Source organism: Ovis canadensis, chromosome 13 (genome assembly GCF_042477335.2).
Source record: "Ovis canadensis isolate MfBH-ARS-UI-01 breed Bighorn chromosome 13, ARS-UI_OviCan_v2, whole genome shotgun sequence".
Classification (NCBI taxonomy): Eukaryota; Metazoa; Chordata; class Mammalia; order Artiodactyla; family Bovidae; genus Ovis; species Ovis canadensis.
Genome location: NC_091257.1, coordinates 75447810 through 75474757, shown reverse-complemented (window position 1 = coordinate 75474757; position 26948 = coordinate 75447810). Strand labels below are relative to the sequence as shown.

General features: G+C 49.7%; 1 protein-coding gene and 1 long non-coding RNA gene across 2 annotated transcripts in view; one reads left to right on the top strand and one right to left on the bottom strand.

Annotated features, from left to right (window-relative positions):
* Positions 1-10329: 10329 nt before the first annotated feature.
* Positions 10330-17702, bottom strand: SRXN1 (sulfiredoxin 1). The gene is made up of 2 exons (XM_069546878.1): positions 17208-17702; positions 10330-12632 (listed from the first exon to the last, which is right to left on the bottom strand). Exons 1-2 carry the CDS (start codon positions 17418-17420, stop codon positions 12429-12431), a joined length of 417 nt encoding a protein of 138 aa, XP_069402979.1. The 5' UTR covers positions 17421-17702; the 3' UTR covers positions 10330-12428.
* LOC138417128 (uncharacterized) overlaps positions 17555-26948 on the top strand; it is a 42001-nt gene continuing 32607 nt past the window's right edge. The window contains exon 1 of the long non-coding RNA XR_011247995.1: positions 17555-17727. This is a non-coding gene — a long non-coding RNA (uncharacterized lncRNA). The remainder of the gene's footprint in view (positions 17728-26948) is intronic.

Sequence of the window (26948 nt, the reverse complement as noted above, 5' to 3'; positions counted from 1 at the left end):
GGAGCGGGTGCCCACCATCCCCCTGAAGCTCAGGGAGGAGGAGGCTGGTCCGTGGAGCGCAGCCCCAGAACAAAGCCTGTGGGAGCAGTTGCCCGAAGCTTCTTCCCAGCTGACAGACCCTGAGCTAATTGTCTTTAATGAGCAGCTGGGCCCCGCTTCCTGGGATTTGCATTTGCAGATATTCGGTGCAGCAGCACCTCTGCGGATGGCAGCCAGACTGGCCTTCCAGGGGATGATGATTCCCGCAGCTGAGGTAAGATCTCAGGAAGGGCCTCCCCTGCCTCGTGCAGGGCTGGGGAAGGTGTCGATTTGCCCCCCTCCTACCCCCTGCAGATTAGGGGATATTGGAGGGCAAAGTCCACTGGAGGCAGAGGGCTGGCATCAATTATCCATCTTGGTCAGGGCCAGGGGTGTGGGTCCTGGGGAGGGGACTGCGGTTTTAGCCCTCGCAAATCTCAGGACATTAGGCTTGGAACCTCTTAGATCCTGAAGTAGCCACCGTTGCAGAAACAAAAGAAAGAGCCAGAGAGGGTAGGGTGCTGAGCAAGGTCACACAGTACAACAGAAACACTTGGGAGCCTGTCTGTGCCAGACCCTATCTGAAGCACGTTCTGAATCTCACTAGTAACTCCATGAAGTGCTGGTAAAACCAGTGGTCGCTATTAGTAACCCCATTTTACAGATGAGGAGACAGAGGCACTGAGCACTTACACAGCCCAGAGGCCCCACAGCTGGGATTTGAACCCAGTCATCCTGGCTGGTCCCTGCAGGGTAGGGTAGCGGGGCTCTCGGACCTGGGCTCCCCTGGCCATGGGGGCTGACAGTGCCTCTCTCCCCCTTATTCCCCTCTCGGCAGGGATGCCAGTATGTTTTGTGCCCCTGGCAGGGTTGGGAGGTGAGACTTAAGTATAAATAAATAAACAGGGAGCAGATGGTGGAGGGGTGGGGGCAGAGGTAGGGCCAGGGCCTCCTACTCCTCCCTGGGAAAACATTGCTGGGCCAGAGCAAATGGATTCCAGACTTAGGGCCTAGGGGCCCCCTCCCCAGCCCTGCCCCCTGGTCTGCCAGTCTGGGACCTGGCCGAGCCCTTGGGATAAACGGTGGGCTGGGGCCCCGAGTTCTAGGCTCTGCCCATCCCTCATTTCCTCTCTTCTTCCTATGTGACCTTGAGAAAGTTACCTGTCTGTGCCCCTGTTTCCTGATCTGTCAAATGAATGGAAGATGGTGGTCAAGTTTCTGCTAAAGGGCCGCCTTCTTAGGGCAGCCTTCCTTGATTGTCCTAGGAAGACATTGTTGGAGCAACAGCTTAGAGAATCAAGGAGAATGTGAGTGTTTGTGTCTTTCAACCCACAACGATGCATGCAACAGGTATTTGCTCACAGTCTACAAGGTGTTGGCCACTATGCTATCCTCAAGGCTGAGAGTGTCTCTCCTAGCCCCAGCAGCTGGCTCAGTATGGCTGCTAACACTTGTTTTGTAAATAAATGAATGAGCGGTGGATGAAAGGGGAGATAAGGAGCTGCCATGTTTCCCAAATATGGAATCTCTATCAGTGGGGTGATTGTGGGAGTGGACCAAAGATGATGTGGGTGAACAAGAAGGTATTAAAAAACAAATATACCATGAAAATGTCATTCTTTTTTCAGTATCTTCCAGATTTTCCAATAGGCCAAAGAGAAAGTCTCCAGCGATGCTGTTAACATCTTTCGAACACCCGTGGATCACGTGTGTGCTCTCCCAGTCTCTTCTGTTCTCTCTCTCACCTGGACAAAGCTGGTCTTGGACCCAGAACTTCTACAGGCAATGGTATCCAGCTAGAATTTGATAATATTGTTTTGTTTCCATTTTGCTCATTTTGGTCAGTTACTTTTTATTTGTGGTAAGGGATTCTGATTTTTTTTTTTTTTCCTGTTTGGATATTACTGGTGAGAGTACAAAGTGGCCCTGGAGAAGCTATGGAGAAGTGCTGGCGTTTTCTGAAAAAGTGATTGTCTGGGACCGGGCTGGTGCTGGGGGCCTGATGTTACAAGGGAACTTCTGACTATAATGGAATGTTCTGTTTTGACTGAGGTAGCGGTTACGTGGGTGTGTATATTTGTCAAAATATGTTGTACCGTGCACCTTAAACAGATGCATTTTATTCTGTATAGATTTTACCTCAATAAAGTTGATTTTAAAACACATATATATTTAAATTATGTGCATAACATATATATTAAGATGTTAAACACAGATGCCCTGTGGGTCTGGCCAAGTCATGAAGGTTGTCCATCACACAGCAGTCTGGGAAACATGGAAAGCAAGACAGGTGAAAGTCAAAGTCGCTCAGTCGTGTCTGACTCTTTGTGACCCCATGGTCTATACAGTCCATGGAATTCTCCAGGCCAGAATACTGGAGTGGGTGGCCATTCCCTTCTCCAGGGAATCTTCCCAACCCAGGTCTCCCGCATTGCAGGTGGCTTCTTTACCAGCTGAGCCACAAGGGAAGCCCAAGAATACTGGAGTGGGTAGCCTATTTCTTCTCCAGCAGATCTTCCCAACCCAGGAATTGAATCACGATCTCCTGCATTGCAGGTGGATCCTTTATGAACTGAGTGGAGTCAATGAATAAATGGATAGATAAAAGACAGAATAAATGAATGGGTAAATGAGCAAGTGAATGAATATCTACCCACTGATAGTAATCCTACACAGCCCCAACATACCAGGGGCTATCCTGTCTCAACTTGCATAGCCCCTGTGATGGGGAGCTCACTACCCAATGACATGGCCTTTTCTAATGTCCAAATGTTAGGACTATGTGAAAGACTTTTCCTCACATTAAATTGGTCTTCCTGGTGACCCCTTGCCCTCTATGGCTCCACAAACACATCTGCTTCCCTGACTGGGGACAACACAAATGCCCCTCCCCCAGCCTGCTCTTCTCTGGGCTCTTCACCCCAGATGCTTAGTTGCTCTAAGCTGAACCACTAGGTTCAGGTTGAAGAGCTTACATCACAGCAGTGCAGCAAGATAAAGAACAAGTACACAGGTAAATGAAACAATTACAAGCCATGAAGGAAAAAAATGGTGAGAATATGGGGGAATCAATGGGGGAGATGAAGGAGCAAGGGAAGCCTAAGGATTTGATACTAGAGCTGAGTCCTAGAGAATGTGTGGGAGCCAGAAGAACCAGAGGAAGAGCATTCCAAACAGAGCCCAGAACAAGTGCAAAGGCCCCGAGGTCAGAAAGCAATTGGAAACTGTGAAGCAGCCTGCCTGGCTGGAGTGGGATGAGGTGGGGAAGGGCAAGTCATTCAAGGCACGGATGGCGAGGAACCTGGAATTGTTTTCTAAATTCAATCCTCAAATACTGTTAAGTAAAGGTGTTACGATATGACTTTCATTTTAGTAGACACTCAATAAATATGTCAGAGAAGGCAATGGCACCCCACTCCAGTACTCTTGCCTGGAAAATCCCATGGACAGAGGAACCTGGTAGGCTGCAGTCCATGGGGTCGCTAAGTCAGACATGACTGAGTGAGTTCACTTTCACTTTCATGCATTCGAGAAGGAAATGGCAACCCACTCCAGTGTTCTTGCCTGGAGAGTCCCAGGGACGGGGGAGCCTGGTGGGCTTCCGTCTATGGGGTCACACAGAGTCGGACACGACTGAAGTGACTTAGTAGCAGCAGCAGCAGCAATAAATATGTACTGACTTAAAATTAACCAAAGACTCCTCTAGTTCCAGTAGTTCAGCACATTCATAGTGATAATAATATGCCTTCACGGGAGGAGTGGCCTTCAGAATGGGCCTGACTAGGTTTGCCTCTTGGGTCTACCTCAGCCCTGCTGTGTGACTGTGGGCAAGGGGCCTCATGCCTCTGAGCCTCAGCTTCCTCATCTGCAAAGTGGGGATCATAAGCGTGTCCACTGCATGTGGTTGTTGTGAGGATTAAATGCCTTTAGACTCGGGAAGCATTTAAATAACCTAAGAAGTGCTTTCGTCTGTTAAATAAAACAAAAAGGGTGAGGACACAGAGAGCAAGATGACTCATCTTTTTACAGTCTCTTGAGTCCAGGAGAAAGTCCTGAACTGGTGGGGGTGGGAGAGAGAGGGAAGGAAAGAGGGGAAGGGGGGAGGGGGAGAGAGAAGTTGGACAAAGTAACAGTGTTACGTTTACACTGTTTACATTGATCATCACATAGTTTTATGTCACCTGCTACTAATTTTCCATTTAGTCCAACTATCTCGTTTCTTTTAAAAAATTTTTTGTTGTTTAAGTAAAACAAAAGCAAATAGATTTAACAATTCAAAAACAGTGGTTCCTATAGGTGATACTGAGCCCTCCTGTCCCAAGTGGCCCAAATTGTGAAGGAGGGAGGCTCTTGATGGGATTTTAGGAAACATGTTTCTAACTTCACCTCCTCTTTGCACTCTTGAGGAACTGGAAGCCCTAATGTGTGTCTCATGCTTGGCTGAGTCCTCCAGGGCACTGGGGACAGAGTGGTTTCACCCTGGGGACTCTGCCTACATTCTGGCCTGCAGTGAAGTTTCTGAAAAGGGCTGGTGGTCTCTTAAATCTGGGGGTCAGAAGAGTCCTTTCTCCTACCCTCATCCCTCAGATCCAGTTCCATCCATTGGAAAATTATTGGGCTCTATCTTCAAATTACATCCGGATTCTGGTCACTTCTCTCCACGCTGATCCAACCCACTGACCAGAACCTGGGGCCCTGGTGACAGCAACAGGCTCCCCTTTACCCTCTTTCCAACCCTGCTTCACTCAGCAGCCAGAGACACTAAGTCCTTCCTCTGCTCCAAGCCTCACATGGCTCCCAGTCAAAGTGCCAGGCTGACGGTGCCCACCTCTCCCACCACATCAGCTGCCCAGCCCAGCCTTGTCCCATCCAGGCTGCCCCTCCCACACCGGCCGCCCTGCTGTTTCCTGGACATTCCAAGGGGCTCTCACCTCAGGGCTTTTGCAGTGCTGTTCCTTCTGACAGCCATAGGGCTTCTCTCCTCTCTGTTCAGGTTGATGCCCCCTCCTTGGAGAAGCCTAACACCTTAATGAAACTGATATTTCCCATCTCCTTCTTTCTTCTTCCCCTGCTTTTCCCTCGCAGCGCTCAACACTATCAGATACTGCAGTTTACATTTCATACATGTTCCACGTGTGTTTCTTGCTCATCTCCCGCAAGTGGACTTCAAGAGGATGAGAGTTTCCATCTGTTTTGTACTCTGATATTCTCAGCACCTGGAGCAGTGTCTGGTGCCCCATAGGTCCCCAGGAGAAGGAACATCCAGGGAGTGCGTGAGGGTTGGGGCAGCCACTCCCAGCCCCGTCCCGGCTCCTTGGTCCCCTCTCTGCACATGGCATCCCCACCTCCCTGCCCTCACCTCCTCAGCCCTCAAGGGCAGCATAAGATGTGGAAGCTTATCTCTCAGGGGAAAGGTTCCCAGCTGCAGGCAGCCACTCCTCCAACTCCTCCCTCCCCCATGAGCCCAAAAGAAACCAGCAAGAGCATCACCCTCTAGGGAGAGTCCTCAAAAGACAGGGTTTGGGGGCAGACCCATGTGGGGTGCTCCTGAGCAAGCCAGGGAGCAAGCATTCCCAGCCCTGCGTCCTCAACTGGAAGGAGGTAAGACCAATAAGAGTGAATAGCCCTTGGGGAGCTGTTTTGCAGACAAAGAAACTGAGGCACAGGAGTTGAATGTGTCTTCAGGAAAGCTGGGGCCAGGGTTCCTTTCTCTGTGAAAGAGGAACGATAACCATCCCTCCTAAATTTGTGGTGAGGATTAAATGAGTTCATTGGCTCAGACAGTGAAGAATCCGCTTGCAATGTGGTAGACCTGGGTTCCATCCCCTCAAGAAGGAAATGACAACCCACTTCAGTATTCTTGCCTGGACAATCCCAAGGACAGAGGAGTCTCGAGGGTTACAGTCCATGAGGTGGCACAGAGTCGGACACGACTGAGTGACTAAGCACAGCACAAAGCCTTTGCACTTAGGGTCTGGCACAAAGTATGTGCTCAAGAAATGCTGGCTACTATCGCTGCTGTTCTGAGAGGTGGACGCGCTCACGAAGGTTCCATGGCCAGCAGGTGGCAAAGCCAAGATGCAAACCTATGTCTGTGAAAGCGACTCCCCTCACAATCACAAAATACTTAACAATAGTAATGGCAACAATAACAATAATAGTAACGCAGTCTCCTACACTTTCCACCCAGTGTGGCAGCACTCAGCTTGTCAGCGGCAGCACCTGCCTGGCGTCCACAGCCGGGACCGCTGGGGCTGATGCCTCGCGCCCTCCCGCTCCCTCCCCGGGGACAGGTGGGCGGCCCTCGCGACCTCCCGCTGGGGGCGCCCCCCGCCCATCCCGCCGCCCGGGGAGCCCCATCGGGCGGGCGGGGGAGGCGAGCGCGGCTCCGGGGGCTCTGCAAGGAGCCGCGCGGGCCTGGAAGACATTACACGGCTGTCGGCCGGGGGGCGTCGCGCGGAGTTCCGGAGGGGGTCCCGGCGGCGGCGCGCCGGGGGAGGGGACGGCCCCACCACAAAGCGCGCTTTGTTCTGCGCTCCCCCCGGGAGCTGGAACCAATGGATTGGCGGCAGCTGAGGTCATCTGTCAGGCAGCGCCGGGGGTCAGGCCCGGGGAAGGGGCCGGCGGGGAGGGCGGGGCGGATGGGCCGGCGGGGACAGGGCGGGGGTCCCTGTGTGCGGTCGACTAACCCGGCTCCCCCGCTTCGGGCCTCAGTTTACCCCTCTGTCCAACAAGGAAGATCATTTCCTCTCTGTCCAGCTCTTGGGACGGCTGCATCAAGTATGGAGGTGCTGACGGTGGAGCCTTTCTGTAATGAGCACCCGCTACGTTCCTGCTCTGAGGAAGAGCTAGAGGTGGGATTCGAACCCCAAAGGCTGCCTGCGAACACTGGAGCAAATATGGTTTGGGTGGGAGGCAGCGGGGAACGCCTTGCGGTGTCCTTATCTGGCCCAGGGAACTCAAGGCCTCTCTCTGGTTCCCAGCTTTTACCCTGGATGCCAGATTTGGCCTACCTCTTGCTGGGGCTGACAAGTGGGGCCACCCAGACCTAGTCTAGAGAGCCTTTGGATCTGGTTCTCAGCGTCCAAGATAGAGCAGGCCTGGACCCCCCCACACCTCCCACATAGCTGTTTTTTTCTGACCGGAGACAGATCAGAGTCTGAGCACTTTTATCTACCCTCACAAAACTAGAGCCCATTTATTCATTTGTTCACACCCCTGTCTGTGTGTGCCGCATTCATTCCTGGCCATGCAATGAAACAACACTGGATCCAGAGCCTGGGGGATAAGACCTTTAAATCCAGGCATACTCAGAAATCCTCAGATATCCTCAGATTTGTGTGTGTTTCTGGAGAAGGAGCTCATGGCTGTCTTTCAGATTCTCAACTGTGTTCACCATCCAAAACAGGTTAAGAAATACCGGCTGGAGTGCAGGGACAGAAATCTCCTCCCCCTCCCCCCCACCCCTGCCACCCCTACCCCAAACTCAGGGAAAGGCACTTGGAACAGCCACTCTGGAGAGCAATTAGCCAACACTCATGCACAGGCCAGGCTGTGCCACTCCTGTGTACAAAGCTGATTGAGTGCAGAGCATGATGGCAGAAAGCGTTTATAGCAGCAAATAACAGTAACCCCTCAAAGTCATTAACAGAATGACTAATACATGGTTATATGCAGACCCTGGAACACCATGCAGCAATGAAAAGAATGAGCTAGCCTATATGGACTTTACTCATTTAGCATTTTTATTGAACATTTATGTGTCAGGCAGCTTTAAAAAAATATTTATTTTTGGCTCTGTCAGTTCTTGGTTGTGGCATCTCTAGTCGTGGTGAGGGGGCTTAGTTGCCCTGTGGCATAGGGATTATAGTTCCATGACCAGGAATTGAACTTGAGTCCTCCACTTTGGACTCCCAGCCAGTGGACCACCAGGGAAGCCTCTGTCGGGCAGTTCTTGGCACTGGGCCTACACTCAAAGGACAGATCGAGTCCTGCCTCAAGAACTTACATTCTAGTGGATGAGACAGTCTTAAACAGATACAAAAGATAATTTCGGGAAGTGTGATAAATGCCGTGAAGAAAATAAAACCTAGTGCGGTGATAGAATGATGGGAGAGGGGACACCTTAAACAGTGATAAGAAAGGCCCCTCTGAGAATCAATCAGGGGGTTTCCCTCGTGGCTCAGATGGTAAAGAATCTGCCCTCAATATGAGAGACCCAGGTTCGAACCCTGGATGGGGAAGATCCCTCTTAGAAGGGAATAGCTACCCACTCCAGTATTCTTGCCTGGAGAATTCCATGGACAGAGAAGCCTGGTGGGCTTCAGTCCATGAGGTTGCAAAGAGTCAGACAAGACTGAGCAACTAACATTTTCACTTTGCTTTTTTCACTTTCAAGAAGCAACTAGAATGAGGGAGACTCTGGGAGAAGAACAAAGGCACTCATGGGGTGGAGGACTAAGGCACATCACTAGCAAAGAAATATGACCTGCAAAATTAAGTAAAAAAGAAAAATGTTGTATACTCACACACACACACACCGACTAAATTAGAAAAAGATCTGGAAGGGAATATGCCAAATTCATGAAGGTGTTTAACTCTACAAACAGAGAGGGCAAAGAGATAACCAGGACTAGGAGTCATGGTGGATATCAGCTTGCCTCTCATATTTTACTCTGTTAATATTAATTATTTAGCATTTTGCTATCTTCATGTTTAAAAGGTAAATATACACACATTTATCTTGTGAAAATAAAACATTTAAAAAGTCTACCATGGTGAAAGGGGTTTGTTCCAGGGCAGTACAGGAAATAAGAGGTCCCTACATGTTTGCTGACTACCCTGGTAGCTCAGACGATAAAGCATCTACCTATAATGTGGGAGACTCAGGTTCGATTCTTGAGTCAGGAAAATCCTCTGGAGAAGGAAATGACAACCTACTCCAGTACTCTTGTCTGAAAAAGCCCATGGACAGAGGAGAGTGGTAAGCTACAGTCCATGGGGTCACAAAGAGTCAGACACAACTGAGCGACTTCACTTTATATAGTGGACCTAAGTTCCACTGGACCCAAGTTCCCTGGTGGAGAAGGAAATGGCAACCCGCTCCAGTGTTCTTGCCTACAGAATCCCAGGGACGGCGGAGCCTGGTGGGCTTCCGTCTATGGGGTCGCACAGAGTCGCACACGACTGAAGCGACTTAGTAGTAGTAGTAGTAAGTTCCCTGGGGCAGTAGTTTGTTTGGGGAGGGGACACATTTTTGGATCAGGGGAAGCCCAGAATAGGCATGGAGCTCAGCCTGGAGGATCTGGAAGCTTCTTGCAGGAGGTGAGTTTGAGATAAGTTGGCCCAGCACACCCCGTGTAGAGACCCTAATCTCCTATGACAGGCCTGGAGACGCCATGATGTGTTCAGGGCCAGAGAGCAAAATCCGACAAGGGTAAGTAAACCTGAAACTCCAAACTCCCAGCCAGGCCTCCTTCTCCTGCCTGAAGCCCTGGCTTCTCTGGGCAATCTATGGGCATCCCTCACAGTCAGACCCCTCCATCTTTCCCTCTTCTCACAGCAGTTATTCTGTAGAGAAGGCCCCGCGCCGCTCGGGCAGCCAGAAAGCAGCGCCATCTGCTGGCCCAAGCGGGAAATGCAGCTCTTAGTCTCCACTGAGAGCGACCAGGTTTCAGGCTTCGAAACCCAGCACCTCTTCTTAAGAACCATAAGTCCCTCCCGCTCCAAGTCTGCTCTGCAGCTTCCTTTCAGTGCCCAGTAGTACCCCTAGCGCTGCCTTGGGCCTTATCTGTAGGAAGGGAAATCGTTCCAAGAAGGGGTAACCACCCTGCTACTCAGTGGATTCAGGTGGGTGTCTCACATGAGAAGCAGCAAGTCCTGACTGCAGCCTATAAATATGTCCTTAGCTACCCTCCGCCCCGCCCCCAACCGCCACTACAAATCTCAGGGTAGACAGTCCATTAGACAACTTGGAACAAGCCCCAGGAACGGGCTTGTCCAATGTCATATGGAGTGGGTACACAAGCTAGTTCCAAAACATGGATCTCCTGGGACCCAATTCCTTCTCCATTGGAGGTGAAGGGCTGTCACCATACTTGAAAAAAAGCAACACAGTCTAGATCAGTGGTTCTCAGTTTGTGGTCCCTGATCAGCAGCATCAACATCACCTGGGAACTTGTTGGAAAAGCATCTTAGGCTCCACCCTAGACCATCTGAATCAGCAACTCTGGGGGTGCAGTCTGATCATCTGTGATTCAGCAAACCTATTTTGTGAACCAGAACCATTGGTTTAAGGTAATTACTCCTCTCTTTTTATTAAATAAACTTTTATTGGGAAGTGATTTTTGATTAACAGAAAAGCTGTAAATACAGTACAGAGTTCCCATATACTCCGCACCCAGCCTATCCCAATATCAACATTTGTGTAAATTAACTAAAATCCAGACCTTCTTCAGATTCCCAGTTTTTCCATCAATGTCCTTTTGTTGCTGTTGTTCCAAGTTCCAATCCAGGATATCACACTGCATTTAAGACTACATCCCTTTTAAATTCCATTGGTCACCTCAGTCATCAATCCCTGGGATAGAGAATGGGTGGGAAAGCTGTTGTCTTCCTTACTGAGCTGGAGAAAATGAAGTTTGAAAATGCCACGTGATGGAGTTACCTCAGCAGTGCAGTAAGAGTAAGGTCCACCTCACTCTGCACCCTTCCTCTGCCTCTTCCCTTCCCCACAGGGCTATAGGATTTCAGAAGCTCCTTTGGAGTGTCCTACCTGGCCTACCCGCCCTAACCTACCAGAGTACAGATGTTGAGGGCCCTCCCAGAGTGGGCCCAGCCCTAGGAGAGACCCATCCACCGCCCCTCACTTTTTTCCCTCTGCAGGGCCAGGACAATGTCTTAGTGACTTCAGCCTGGACAGAGCCAGGCCCCAGGCAAGAAAGAAACAAAGAAACACTGTTATTTGCTATCCAAAGTCCTTTATGATAGATAGAAAAAATGCCACAAATCATTTGTAGTTTCTCCATGAGGTATAGTCTGTTTCCCCAGCCCTTGAATATGAGCCAAACTTTTGATGTGCTGTGACCAAAAGGACTTAGCAGAAGTGATGTTACACCAGTTCTGGCCTAGAACTCAAAAAACCCTTGCAGCTTCTCCTCTCTCTCCATCTTTCTCACTCTTCCTCCCCCTCATGCATGTCCCACTTCTCTCTCTCTCTCTCTCTCTTCCTCTCAGCCCTGATGCCATCGTGAGAATAAGCCTGAACTAACTGATGGAGTGGCCACCTGGAGGAGAACCACGTCACTCAGCCAACAGCCCATCTACGGCCCAGACAAGGGAGTCAGGCTATTTGAGATCATGCAGGCCATTTTGGGTGACAGTTGATTTGCATACAACCCCATGAGTGACCTCAGGCAAGATCAGTAGAACTGCCCAGATGAGTCCAGCCCAAATTGCTAACCCACAGAATTGTAGACAAATAAACAACTTGTTTTTAGCTGCCAAGTTTGGGAATTGTTTGTTTCTCAGCAAAGGCTGATACACAATTTCTCATTTCTCTCTTGGCAATGGGATTCCAATATTTTTTAGGAGGCTGTGTGAGTTCTAGGAGATGGGATATGATTGATCTACTCAACTGTGATAACTGTGTTCCTGCTGTCTTAGCTTTCTTTGAGTTGGGGTGGCTACTGTACCTGGTTTGCGCCAAGGAGATCTATAGAAATATACAGGGGAAGAGAGCAGGAAACAGGCCTCTGGAAAAGTCCTGAATTTTTGATAGAAGCTGATGGATCCAGCTGGCTGGGCCCTTTCTCCTCCCTGACTCCCTTCTTCCTTGGACATAGCCATGATTGCTGGAGGTACAGCAGCCATCTTGTGACTGTGAAGTGACAAGCAATGAGGGAAAGGCTGAAAGGACCAGAGACGTGTGCCCTAACATTGCTGAGTGGTTTAACCAGTACCATTAGCCAGCTGTCTTCAGAATTCACGCTATGTGGAAAAGCAAACTTCACTTTGTTTAAGTCACTGTAACCTAGGTTTTCCTTCACTTGCAGATGAATGAATTCACATGATATAATACAAGGACTGAAATGCAGAAGGATCTTTGTCCTTGGGAATCTGGAGCCAGTAGCATATGACTCTCCAAATCCATCTCCTTTCTTATTTCAGCTCTCTATAATCCCTCAAGAGCAAACACAGGACCCCATTTTCCCCAAGGTGGGAAGTGGAGCTCCCACACTGTTCAGTCATGAGTCCAAGGTCTTGCAGCTAGCTAAGAGGGTGTTTCAAGCCAGACCCACCTGCCACGCACAAACAGAATGCACTCCTGCTACACCTTTGTGTGGGCTAGTCCACTGGAGGCCAGGTGTCTTCCAGGTTCCTGCTAGTGGTGGCAAGTATCAAAGAGGCTGCTACTGCAAGTCTGGTGTGGAAGCGCCCAGGTACACCCTTAGGTCTGAGAGGGTGGACTGGACAAGCTTGGCGGGGATGGTCTCTCGCTGCAGCTGCTGGTAGGCTGCATACCGGTGGCAGCCCCCAAAGGAGTAGAAGTAGTCACCGCCCTGGGCCCCTTTGATCCAGAGGACGTCGATCGGGGGAACGCTGTCTGGATTCTCCTGGAGACAAGAGGACACAGGGTGAATGAGCGTGGCACCGTGTTGGACAGTTTGCAAAGCAGACTTTGTTAACCTGGGCTGAACTCCTCCGGGTGCTCACGCTGGTTTGTGAAAGGCAACAGTTATAGGGTCAGTTTTGTGAGCTCGTTGACCTTGGTAGCATGAAAATCAGTCATGGTAAGAGTATTTACACCAATTGGCAGATACTACAAATCAGGGCTTCTTCCCACCCCCAGGTTGTTAACCGTTTATCACACCACGTATATATTACCTGGCACTGTTCTAGACTCTGGGAATAAGGTACAGACACAGCCCCTGCCATCATGGGGCACATGGCTGCTAGAGTGATAAATGCTATGAAGACAATAACAAAGGTTGTCATGACAACGATGGGGGTGACAATGAAGCAGAGACCTGAACACAGAGAACTTCCCTGGGGAAGACAGAGAGGTGGAATCTTTAGAGAAAGAGCCTGACTGCCAAGTTCAAATCTCAGCTCCACTACTTAATTGCTCTGTGACCTTTGGCAATTCATATTTGTGCCTCAGTTGCCCCAGATGGGGATGAAGATGACACAACCACCTCATAGAACTGTTGGGTTTAATGAGTTAACAGATATACAGTGCTTCAAACAACACTTAGCACATGGAATCGGCTCAGTAATACACAGTGAGTATTACCCGTGGGAAGGGTGTTCCAGGCAGAGGGAATAGCAAATGCAAAATGCCTGAGGCCAGAACAAGCTCACTGTATTGCAGGCATGGTAAAGAGGCCAGCGTAACCAGAAGAGACAGGGCTCTGTGGAACAGAAGAGGCCAGAAAGGTTTTATTGAGATACAATTGATGTACAGCACTGTATAAGCTAAATGTATAAATAAAATGATTTGACTTAAAGCGTCATGAAATGATGACTATAATAAGTTCAGTGAACATCCATCATCTCATATACGTACAAAACCAAGGAAATAAACTTTTTTCCCTTGTGACTAAAGTGTTAGTCTCTCAGTTGTATTAGTCTCTCTCTTTGCAACTCCATGGACTGCAGCCCGCCAGGCTCCTCTGTCCATGGAATTCTCCAGGCAAGAATACTGGGTTACCATTCCCTTCTCCAGGGGATCTTCCCAACCAAGGGATTGAACTCAGGCCTCCTGCATTGCAGGCAGATTCTTTACCATCTGAGCCACCAGGGAAGCCTCCTTGTGATGAAAGCTCTTAGGACTTACTCTCTAAACAACTTTCATATATAATGCACAACAGTGTTTATTATATTTATCACATTGTACTTTACATCCCTGGTACTTACTTATCTTATAATAGAAGTTAGTGCCTTATGACCAACTGCATACAATTTTCCTTCTCTTTACCCTCCCCCTCCCACCCCTACCTCTGCTAATCACAAATCTGGCCTCTTTTTCTATGAGTTTGTTTGTTTTTGAAGTATAATTGATGTACACCACTATGTTAGTTTCTGGTTGGAAGGAATGATGCTAAAGCTGAAACTCTAGTACTTTGGCCACCTCATGCGAAGAGCTAACTCATTGGAAAAGACTCTGATGCTGGGAGGGATTGGGGGCAGGAGGAGAAGAGGATGACAGAGGATGAGATGGCTGGATGGCATGACTAACTCAATGGACGTGAGTCTGAGTGAACTCCGGGAGTTGGTGATGGACAGGGAGGCCTGGCGTGCTGCGATTCATGGGGTCGCAAAGAGTTGGACACGACTGAGCAACTGAACTGAACTGATACATTTCAAAATGATCACCATGATTGAGTCCAGTTACCATTCGTCAACATACAAAGATATTACGTAGTTTTTGACTATCTTCCCGACACTGCACATATCATACACGACTCATTTATTTTATAAATGGAAGTTTATACCTCTTAGGTCCTAGAGTGTTTTAAACAGGAGAGGGTGACATGATATGAGGGACACTCTAGAAAGGTGTGATGAGAAAGCAGCCTTGGTGAGGTGGACAAAGACAAAAGCAGGGAGGACAGAGGCGAGGCCCCAGCAGGCATGCAGCAGAAGAGGCTTTCCTAGGTGAGGGCGTTGAGAGGACAGGGAGAGGTGGTCAGGTCTGCGACATGTTCAGGGGGCAGATCCCAGGGGAGGGGTGAATGTGAGAAGAGGAAGAAGAGAATCTAAGCTAACTTCCTGTTCAGGGCCTGAGTAGCCAGATGGACAGTGGGTGGACCTCTACAGACGGAAAGTCTGGGGCAGGGTGGGATGGAGTAGGGGGAGATGGAATTAAGTAAGTTGCTAGAAGGCCTCCCACACTGGCCCTAAAGCAGTCCCTTCTTAGGCTGCATTGATGGATTCATTTTTCCACTTATCCCAGAAGTTATTATTAAGCAGTAAGGCCCAGCAGTTATGAGCTGGGGCTCTTGCACAAGGCAAACCTGAATTTAAATCCCAGCTCCTCCACAGAGCAGCTGGAGGGCAGAGGGAGGTGACTGGGTAGGGAGGGAGGTGTAAGCAAGGGGCCTTGCCAGTGGGCATTGCTCCTTATCTGTAAGATGGGAATAGATACCCTATAGGCTGTTGATGAAGTTGGGAAGCTGATATAAGTTAGGTGTGGAGCACAGCCTGCCTGACAGTTCAGCAGCAAAGAGAGGCAGTTGTGCCAGGCAAGCCTTGTGCTGGGTGTCAGGGCTCTGATGATGGGTGGGCAGGATAACAGCCCCCAAAGATGTCCACATCCTAATCTCCAGAACCTGTGAATATGTTACTCCCAAGGGATAGGAAATTTCCAGATGGAATCAAGTTAAAGATCTTGAGATGGGGATATTATCCTGGGTTGTTCAGATGGGCCAAAAGTAATCACCAGAGACCTTAAATGTGGAACAGAGAGGAGCAAGAGGAGATCTAATGTTGCTGGCTTCCGAGGTGGAGGAAAGAGGTCATGAGCCAAAAATGTGGGTGGCCTCTAGAAGCTGGGAAAGACAAGGATATGAATTCCCCCCCAGAGACCCCAGAAAAGAATGCAGCCCTGCTGATACCTTGATTTTAGCCCATGAGACCCATGCTGGACTTCTGAACTATAGAACTATAAAGTAATAAAATCTTGGTTTTAAGTCACTAAGTTTCTGGAATTTGTTACAGTAGCCCTAGAAAACTAATACATGCCATAAACAAAGCCAGGCCTGGTTTTTGCTTCCCAGAATGTATGGTGCTGGTGCGGAAGACAGGTGTCTGAGGCCATTACACCCTGGTTGTACGGAATCAGAGATGTGCTGACAGGTATGGAGGTGGCTGGGGGCCCACAGGAGGCCCCTAACCCTACAAGGGCTGTCAAGGAAGACACTAACACTGACAGAAGACCAAGAAGGAGATAGAAACAGTAAAGAAGAGATGAAAGAGTGTCTCTGGCAGCGGGGAAAAGCTTGTGCAAAGGCCCAGGGGTAGGAGAGAGTATCCCTGGACAGATCTATCACAAACAGCCAGGCACCGTGCTCGTGCTATGACCAGACAAAATCCCAGCTCCTTGGAGTTCAAATGAGATGGGGAGGGGAGACAATAAAACACAAACACACGGATAACATAACTCAGGCATTATCCTGAATTATGCTTCCAAGGCGAACTACTCAGGTTAATGGGAGACCTAGAGAAGCCAGGGCTGCCAGGAGGCAGGCACCTGACCCAAGCGAGGGACCAGTCCCTGCAGCTCTCTGGGAAGCAGTTCCAGACAGTGGAAGCAGCAGTGTAAACTCTAGGACTGAAAGACAACAGGCAAGCAGTAGAGAGGTTTGGTGGGGCCTCGGGGTCTCCTGGGGCCATTTCTGAGGGTCTGGGGGCTGCGGACACGATGCTGCGCAGGCCTAACCTGACACTCATGTCCCCTCCCTCCAGGATCACCCCGACCTTCCTGAGCTCTCTCTCTGAGATGTGGCTGACCCCATTCTCTCCCATTTCCAGTTCAAACAAGGTCCTCCCAGCAGACAGGACACCCCCAGTCCCACTGCCACAGGCAGAAGTGACCACACAGGTTATGTGCTGGCCATGCAGCTGGGCACTGGGGCCAGGCTGTGCCACTTTCTAAAATGCCTGACCTTGGACAAGCTGCTTGGATCCTCTTGGGCCTCATTTCCTTGTCTGTAAGAGGAACAATAGTAGTATCTACCTTACAGGGTTGGTATGAAAAAGCTGCTGCTGCTTAGTTGCTTCAGTCATGTCGGACTCTGAGTGACCCTATGGGGTGCAGCCTGCCAGGCTCCCCTGTCCATGAGATTCTCCAGGCAAGAATACTGGAATGGGTTGCCATGCTCCAGGGGGTCTTCCCGGCCGAGGGATGGAACCCAGGTCTCCTGCACTGAAGGTAGATTCTTTACCAGGAGCCACCAGGGAAGCCCATATCAAGTGCTGCCTTTATAGGAGTCAGAGACAGTTATTTTAAGGACCTTCTCCAGTCTCCTTGCTCCATGACGAAATAGAGGCCCAGAGAGGCCCAAACTTGCTCAAGGTCACAGAGCAAAGGCTGAATTCCGATTGAAACTGAACTAGTCCCTTCTCGTGTCCAGCACGACCTCCCTCCTCCGAAGCCTTCCCAGCAGCCGGCTTCCCCGGGGCCTCACCCGGATCGTGTCCACGAGGCTTTGCACCTTGGCCTGGTCCAGCACAGACGGCAGAGGCCGGATGAGCACGCTCAGCGGCACGTTGTGCACGGCGGTGATGCAGCCCGAGTGGATGCTGCCGCCCTGCGCGCCGCCGCTCGGCCCAGGTCCCTCGGGCGCCCCCCGGCCCGCCCCGGCTCTTCCCAGCGCTCCTCCCGCTCGGAGACCCATCATTCCGCCGTCGCCGCTGCCTGGGCCGTCGCGGGACGCGCCACCTCCACCCCCACGCTTTAACCTCGGGCGGGCCGTACCATTCCGCGCGGGCGGAGGGGGGCGCAGGCGGGCAGCGCGGAAAGTCTCCCTCCCCTGGCCCCAGGGTGGTCCCGCCCACCAGCGGGCGCCCCTGCGGGAGCTCCGCTCCTGCCGCCCCCGGCTGCCCGACGCGCGCGGGGCTTCGGCCCTCCGCTGGGGGGCGCCTCGCCGCCTGCCCTCCGCCGCGCGGGGTCCCGGGAGTGGAAGTGGCCGGGCAGGCTGACTCAGGGTGAGTCTGCAGGTCGTGGAGTGGGAGGGGCGCGGGTGACGCACATTCCGGGGTGACTCAGGCCCATGGCGGGGGCACAGGGTAGAGGGGGCCGGACGTGCCCAGCGAGGGTGAGTCGGCAAAACTCGGAGCTTGGCCGCCCAGCCCTTGGAGCTCTCGTGGTGATAGCCGCGGAGGTGATTAGTACTAGGAATCTGCTGAATGTGGTGCTGTGTCAGGCACTGTTCTAAACACTTTGCATGTACATTACCTTATTTAAACCTCAAACAACCCTACCAGCTAGGTATGATTATTATTCCCATTTTACAGATGAGGAAACTGAGGCACATCGAGGTTTAAGTGGTTTTCCCCCAAGGTCATGGGCCTAGTAAGTGGCTGAACCAGGGTTCCAGGGAACATTTTGTATACATTTATTTGACTGCTTTGGGTGTTAGTTGCAGCATGCGGAATTTAGTTCCTCAACCAGAGATGGGCCAACCAGGCCCCTTGCATTGTGCCCGTGGAGTCCTAGCCACTGAACCACCAGGGAAGTCCCAGGGAGCCTTTTGGAAGGGTGCTGACAGTGTGTGGACACTGCCCTGAACCTCCACAATAACTGTCTGCTTTCATCCCCACAGTGCCTTGAGAAAGTTGACATGGTTGTTGAAGCACTTGTCCAAGGTAGGGCCCTGGAAATGAAATGCTGAGCTCAGAGTCTCAGGCCACTGAACACCTGCTTACAGATCACGACACCCGGGCTGCAAGGGGTGGTGGTGATGTGAAGTGAAGTGAAAGTCGCCCAGTCATGTCCGACTCTTTGCGACCCCCTGGACTATAGAGTCCATGGAATTCTCCAGGCCAGAATACTGGAGTGGGTAGCTGTTCCCTTCTCCAGGGGATCTTCCCAACCCAGGGATAGAACCCAGGTCTCCTGCATTGCAGGTGGATTTTTTTACCAGCTGAGCTATCAGAGAAGCCCATGACTTAGGTCCAAATATGCCGACTGCTATCCCACTCTCTTCTGTTTAAAGCTCTCTATTCCCTTGATCCCAGGTTCAGCACCCAGTGTGCTCTGGAGCCAGAGGGAGGCAGGCAGAGGCTCCTGGTTTTAATCTCTGGTGTTTTAGCATCTGTGGCAACATTAAGACTTTGGCACAGACTGGCCTGGGTTAAGATCCCAAATGGCCACTCTCTGGCTATGTGGTCTCAGGCAAGAGGCAAAAGCATCAGCCTTCTCTTTTGTAAAATGATAGTGAGGGAATTGTGAAAACATTTGGAGATAATGGCTGTTAGAGGGCAATGTGTGTGCTAAGTCGCTACAGTCGTGGTCGACTCTTTGTGACCCTGTGGACTGTAGCCTGCCAGGCTCTCTGTCCATGAGATTCTCCAGGCAAGAATAATGGAGTGGGTTGCCATCTCCTCCTCCAGGGGATCTTCCTGACCCAGGGTTCGAACCCGCATCTCCTGCATTACAAGGAGATTCTTTACCACTGAGCCACTGCTGCTGCTGCTGCTGCTAAGTCACTTCAGTCGTGTCCGACTCTGTGCAACCCCATAGACGGCCTCCTACCAGGCTACTCTGTCCCTGGGATTCTCCAGGCAAGAACACTGGAGTGGGTTGCCATTTCCTTCTCCAATTCATGAAAGTGAAAAGTGAAAGTGAAGTCTCTAGGGAAGCCCAAATCAGTGCTTACATAGTGATAATCAAGGAAGATGACAGGTTTCATCCCGACACCCAGAGTGCTGAAGGAGAACCAGGAAAGACTTCCTGGAGGAGGGGTTATTCATACTGGAAAGTGGCTTGGTTCTGGAGAGGGGAAACAGGGAAGAAGCAGGTGATGGTTTAAGGTATAGGATCTGGAGTCACTTGAATGGGATGGATTTAAGTCCTGGCTCCACCACCGACTAGCCAGTGTGATGTGTTGTGTGTGTGTGTGTGTGTCTGTGGTGGGATACTCAACTTCTCTGTGTCTTGGTTTCCTTACTCACTTGCCAGGGAGAGTAAATGAAAATAACACACAGTGTTTAGGAAGGAATCCGGCACATGTGCGTGTGTTCAGTCACTCAGTCATGTCTGACTCTGTGTGACCCCCATGGACTGTAGCCCATTGCCATTTCCTTCTCCAGGGTGTCTTCCCAACCCAGGGATCAAACCCGAGTCTCTTGTGTCTCCTACACTGGCAAGTGGATTCTTTGCTGCTGAGCCACCTGGGCTTTCCCTCAGCCCCCAAATTACTGGTAATTAGAGAATTTCATCAAGAGGGAAGTTGTCCCCTTAGAACCACTTCCTCCTTTCAGAAAGTAAGAAGAAAGAGGGAACAGCTCCTGGGATGGAAAAATGGAGAGTTGTCCTGAATCTTTCATCATAGTTTGCCCTGTGAGAACCCCCCACTCCTGGCAACAAATTCTGTATGTTGTGATACCTATGGTTCAACTCAAAATTGAATTTTAAGCCTTAAGAAGACTTGTATTTCCACATAATTAAGATTTCTAGAGGCAGGTATATCCATGATTGGTGAAGAGGTAATTGAACAATGTCAGGTTCTTTCCAGCTTTTTGTACCATCCTCCTCCTTCTTGTTTTTATCCTCATGCTTGCCCCTCATGGTCCCAAGATGTTTTGCTGTAGCTTCAAGCATCATATACAACGGCTTTCAAAGGTGGAAGTTAGGACATTGACATCCCTTTGCCCCTCTTTTTAAGACTGAAGAAGCCTTTGGTAACCATCCTTTGCCTCCCCACCCTTCCACCCAGGAGTGTTTGCCTCATGTCTCATCATATTTCCATGCCTAAACCAGTCCCTGGAAAGGAGAGTGGAATTACCCTGATTGTGTGCATGCATGCTCAGTTGCTCAGTTGTGTCCAACCCTTTGCAGTCCTGTGGATTGTAGCCCACCAGGCTCCTCTGTCCATGGGATTTCCCAAGCAAGAATACTGGAGTGGGTTGCCATTTCCTCCTACAGGGGATGGCAGAAGGTATCTTCCTGACCCAGGGATTGAACCTGAGTCTCCTGCATTGGATTCTTTACACCTTGGAAGCCTTACACTGATTGGTTTAGCTTAATTGGTGTTCACCTCTGGGCTCAAGAAGGTTTACCCTCCTCTGAAATTCATGGCCTCTGATCCCTGAACAGAACTGGCAAGGCCTGGTACTTCAACCTTGTTTTCCTGTGTGGTTTTGGGGAAGATTCCATGAGAAAGGAGGACTGATGGGGGAAGAGGACCTGGCCAATCAGCAGTTCCATTATTTTGGCCCATCTGTCCCTAAACTATCCATGGCATCACCAATGCAACGGACATGAACTTGGGCAAACTTTGGGAGATGGTGAGGGACAGGGAAGCCTGGCGTGCTGCAGTCCTTGGGGTCGCAAAGAGTCAGACACGACTGAGTGACTGAACACCACCACCCATAAATGAATGACATGAAGACCTGACCCTTGTGTTGGGATTAAGATGTGGTACCTTCCACTGTGGCCAAGGTAAGCGTGCAACTGGAAGCTGGAGAAATTCTGGGATCTAACGATATTCTTCTGTTTTAGCTTGGGTTCTCCCAAAAGTAGACACTGAGACTGGGACTTGTGTGCAGGTACTTTCTTGGGGAGCTGCTCTAGTTATTGTATCACTGTAACACAAACCACTGCAAAATGCAGTGGCATAAAAACGACCATTTTTATTATCCTCACAGATTCTGTGAGTCAAGAATTCAGGCAGGGCACCGTGGGCACTGGTTGTCTTTTCTCTGCAATGTCTGGGCCATCAGCTGAGAGGTGATTCAGTGGCTGGGGGTGACTCGATGGCTGAGGCTAGAATCATCTCGAGGTGTCTTCACTCACACATGCACTGGCCCATCCTGCTTGTCAGCCGGAACACCTCCACGGGGCCTTTCCATGTGGCCTGGGCTTCCTCATAGCATGGCAGCTAGCTTTCAAGAATGAGTGTCCCAAGAGAACTTGGCAGAAGCTTCATGGCCTTTCCAGTCTAGTCTTGGAAGTCCCGTGGCATCATTTCTGTGGTGTTCTATTTGTAAGAGCTCTCACACTACCACCCTGACCCCAACCAGGCTCAAGGGAAGGTACAGAGATTCCATGTCTTGATGGAAAGAGAAGCAAGGTCCTAAAAGAGCTTGTTCCCGCAAACGAGATATTGTTGGGACCATCTTTGGAAGACAGTCTGCTGTAGGAAGTGAGCCCAGGATGGACTGGGGAAGGGAGAAATGCCAGTATAGAGGACACTGATGAGCAGTTTCCATGAGGGTTAACTGGGGTCCCTTCTGCTGGAGACCCTGTGAAGAAACATCGTGCATCAGAATCATCCCACCCTCAGGACCAAGTCACCTCCCCAAAGTCCTACCATCAGCTACCAGCACACTAGGGATCAGGCTTCAACATATGGACTTAGGGGCAATATAAACATTCAGTCAGGAAGCAACAGTTAGAACTGGACATAGAACGACAGAATGGTTCCTAATTGGGAAAGGCTTATGTCAAGGCTGAATATTGTCACCCTGCTTATCTAACTTATATGCAGAGTACATCATGAGAAATGCTGGGCTGGATGAAGCACAAGCTGATATCAAGATTGCCGGGAGAAATATCAATAACTTCAGCTATGCAGATGACACCACCCTAATGGTAGGAAGCGAAGAGGAACTAAAGAGCCTCTTGATGAAAGTGAAAGAGGAGAGTGAAAAAAAAAAAAAAGGGCTTAAAACTCAACGTTCAAAAAACTAAGATTTTGGCATCCGGTCCCATCACTTCATGGCAAATAGATGGGGAAACAATGGAAACAGTGAGAGATTTTATTTTGCGGGGGGCTCCAAAATCTCTGCAGATGGTGACTGCAGCCATGAAATTAAAAGACACTCCTTGGAAGAAAAGCTAATGCCAACCTAGACAGAATATTAAAAAGCAGAGACATTACTTTACCAACAAAGGTCCATCTAGTCAAAGCTATGGTTTTTCCAGTAGTCATGTATGGATGTGAGAGTTGGGCTATAAAGAAAGCTGAGCGCCCAAGAATTGATGCTTTTGAACTGTGGTGTTGGAGAAGACTCTTGAGAGTCCCTTGGACAGTAAGGAGATCAAAGCAGTCAATCCTAAAGGAAATCAACCCTGAATATTCATTGGAAGGACTGATGCTGAAGCTCTAGTACTTTGGCCATCTGATGCAAAGAGCTGACTGATTGGAAAACACCCTGATGCTGGGAAAGACTGAGGGCAAAAGGAGAAGAGGATGAGATGGTTGGATGGCATCACCGACTCAGTGGGCATGAGTTTGAGCAAACTCTAGGAGATAGTGAAGGACGAGAAAGCCTGGCATGGTGTAGCCCATGGGGTCACAAAGAGTCAGACACAACTGAACAACTGAACAACCACCACCAGGGACGTTACCATGTGCTGAGTTGCTTAAGTATGGGTGCTGGAACCTGTCACCCACTGGGATGACTCTGATTGGGTTGGAGGAGACCAATCAGCCACACCCCTGGGGTCAGCCCCCTTTGAGCCCCCTGGATGGGTGGAGTAATGAATACATGTCTGAACAAATGTGAGCTTTGTGGACCAAAGACCTGGATATCAGTGGCACGTCCCCTTGGCCTACCTTTGATCTCAGCTAAAATTGTGGTGGGAAGTATTGTGCAAATCCAGACTCACCTAGCACGGCTGGCTTCCCAGCCAAGGCTTCCAGTGTCTTCCATATTTTCCATCCCTGCGGGAGTCTCCTAGTGATGTTGAGGTGTTCACCAGTGGCAACCAGAGCTGGTGAGTAAAAGTGCCTTACGTTGTCACAGGTGGAGAATTGTGAGAAACATTCCAGACCGTTTGGACCTTTTTTGGATCCTTCTCAGAAAATAGCAGTACCAGACCCATTGCTACAGCAACAGCCCCACTAACACACCCTCTGTCTTATTCTTCTTGCCCCTGCACTCCTGCTTCCTGAAATCACCTCCCAAATAAACTACCTGCACTCAAGACTTTGCTACTGGGAAGTCAAAACTAAGGCAAAGGGGGAATTTCATGGATCATCCTCAATAGTTCTGAACCTTGCCTGTGTTAAAATTATACTTGTCTTGTTAGACGACCGTGGACCAGGCACCTCTCTGTGCCTTAGTTTCCTAACTTTCAAAATGGCCTTCATAATGGTGCCTAACCTGTAGAGTTGTTGAGAGAATAAAGAGATGATATAAGTAAGGTCCTTAGAACAGTGCCCAACGCACTGTAAGTGCTCAATAAATATGATAATATGTCAGTATCATATTGTCAAATATCAAATCAAATATGTTTGATAACATTTTAAATTTATAATAGATCTCAAAGGTCTCTCTGTGTTGGCACTTCTAGACTAGTCCCAACGTATTAGCCCAGGCTCTTGTTTGCAGGTATAGAAAGCCAGTGTGAATCAGCTTAATGAACTGGAACACTTGGCTACTCCCTTGACTGTAAGGTGAAACTAGGCCTCAGAGAAAAGTGGGTTCAGAGACTTTTTTCTGTCTCTCCCTTGGCAGAGGGATTACCTCCATGTGATAGGAACGCGGCTACCAGCAGGGGTTATCTTTGGCTTTTAGTAATAGAAGCTTGACAAGAGAGGCTTAAAATGCCCCAACATGTTTCCTCTCAGGAAAGAGAATCTGGAAGCAGGAAGCCCAGGACTGGGGTGGCTCCACTGTCACTAGGGGCACAGGCCCTTCTGTCAACTCCATGATTTTAGAGTAGGGTCACCTCCTAGTCCAAGGGTGTTCCTGAAGTGCCAGCCTGGAAGAAGGTGGATAAATGGAAAGGCAAAGGATATGACCCCCTCCTTTTTCGGGTGTTGTCTGAGAAGTTCCATAAAACACTCTCCCTTGTGTGTCATTGACCAGAATTTGATCACATGGCCACTGCTGGTGGCAAGGGCAGCTGGGATATGTAATCTTCATTCAGTGTGGCAATGTGCTCAGCTAACAGTGGAGTTCTCTTACTAAGGAAGGAGAGGATGGATATTGATAAGTAGTTAGCAATCTGAGCCACAGCTCTCAAGTTACAGGTCTTATGATTTGGAGAGAAGGAGAGAGGAAATTTCCAAGTTCTAGTCAGATGCCCAAATCTGAACCAATCATCTATGGCCATGAGGGACCAAGACTCTTGTTTTTAAAAAAAGCATGCTGCTGCTGCTGCCAAGTCGCTTCAGTCGTGTCTGACTCTGTGCGACCCCATAGATGGCAGCCCACCAGGCTCCCCCGTCCCTGGGATTCTCCAGGCAAGAACACTGGAGTGGGTTGCCATTTCCTTCTCCAATGCATGAAAGTGAAAAGTCAAAGTGAAGTTGCTCCGTTGTGTCCGACTCTTAGAGACCCCATGGATTGCAGCCTACCAGGCTCCTCCATCCATGAGATTTTCCAGGCAAGAGTAGTGGAGTGGGGTGCCATTTATTGATTATGACTTAAATGTGTGTAGTTCATTTAAAAAAATTACTGGTTATGTGCTATTGGCTAGGTACTGTGGTAGACCCAGGAAATTTAATGACAAGCAAAAAGACCGTCAGTCCCTTTCCCATGAAGCTTCTAATCTAATGGGGGATACAGAGAATAACCAGACACCACAGTAATTAATGGAAAAGTGTACATTATTGGTACGTGCTGTGAACCAAGATGATGTGGTTCTTGAGGAAGAAGAACTCCCATCAAGCTGGGAGATGAAGACTGAAAAGAAATAACTAGTCAACAGTGGTGGTATTGGCATTGCAAATGAAGTATGTTACTGGTGGTCAGAACAGCTTATGCAAAGGCCCTGTGGCAGTGGGGAAAGCAAAACTGCTAAACAGAGGTGGCTGTAACTCAGACAGCAAAGGGGCTTATGTCTGGAGATTCAGGCTAGAGTGATGGAAAGAGTCAGACTGGGTAGGTCTTTGAAAACAGGTTCTTCTCACCACCCCCCACAGTGAGAAATCACTGCAGCATTCAAACATAAAAGAGGAACAGGAGTGACATAATCGATCTGCATTTAAAAAAAGATCCCGGTGGTCACTATGGAGAGAGGAAGAGAGGTACAGAGAGGAAGAGAGTTGGAGGCAGAATGGATCCAGGGTCACCAGTAAGAAGGTAAGAGATGATGGTAGCTATGGTCTAGGGCGGAGACTGAAAAGACAAAGAGGAAAAAATAAACAGAACCTGATGGATTAGAGGGAAGGGAAAAGGAGACAGATGCAGGAGAGAACCACCTCATGGCTTCAGACTTGGGCTGGTCTGTGGTACTTTTGGGATATCCATGTGGAGGTGGTTTGCAGGGAGATGTGGATTTGCAGCTCAGAGAGGAGGTCAGAATTGAAAATGCAAATTTGCAAGTCATCTGCATGTGGGTGAAAATTGAAGCCGTGGGTGTGATGAGATTGCTTCATGAGAATACACACTGAGAAGAGGAGTCTAGGAGAGACCTTGAGGAGCACAGACGAGGACAGAAGAGGGAACAGGAAGTGGGTTTCTTACTTAGGCATGGGAAGATGAGTCTGCAGTGTCACTAAGTGGAGCAGCCAGACAGGGCAGAGGAGAGCCAGAGCTGCATCCCAGAGGCCTTCTTTTGAGAGGACTGTGAAAAGCAGACTGGACATATGTTAATTGAGGTGCTCTGGGCTGCAGGTGGAGAAGGCAATGGCACCCCACTCTAGTACTCTTGCCTGGAAAATCCCATGGGTGGAGGAGCCTGGTAGGCTGCAGTCCATGGGGTCACGAAGAGTTGGATACGACTGAGCGACTTCACTTTCACTTTTCACTTTCATGCATTGGAGAAGGAAATGGCAACCCACTCCAGTGTTCTTGCCTGGGAAATCCCAGAGACGGGGAGTCTGGTGGGCTACCGTCTATGGGGTCGCACAGAGTTGGACACGACTGAAGCGACTTAGCAGCAGCAGCAGGGCTGCAGGTAATAGGGACATGGGCTTTCCCATGTCTGTTCTGCTATCCAGGCTGTGGGCTTCATGTAAGGCTGGTTCCCTTTAAGGTCCCTTAAAGGTTCCCTTTAAGATGATACATTAGATGTTTATTAATATAAAATGATATCTAGAGTGGGTTCTGGTCCCTGGACCTGAAACAAATGTAACGAATGCAGTAACCAGTCAGGAGCAGTGTGGATGGCCAGGGAAGGCGGCAGGGGCCTGGGCCAGTCAGACTCCCTTTGGAAACTTTGTGGGGGATTTCCACACTGCTGTCATTGCTGAAGACACCTAGCACATAGCTCAGGATGCAGTCAGCCTGTCCAGAGGTGTTTGAAAGGA

Excerpts from the sequence above, each read along its gene's own strand:
- SRXN1 (XM_069546878.1), bottom strand. The coding sequence starts at position 17,420 with ATGATGGGTCTCCGAGCGGGAGGAGCGCTGGGAAGAGCCGGGGCGGGC. Across the intron at positions 12,633-17,207 it reads GCCTCGTGGACACGATCCGG|GAGAATCCAGACAGCGTTCC; the intron begins GTGAGGCCCCGG and ends TCTTGTCTCCAG.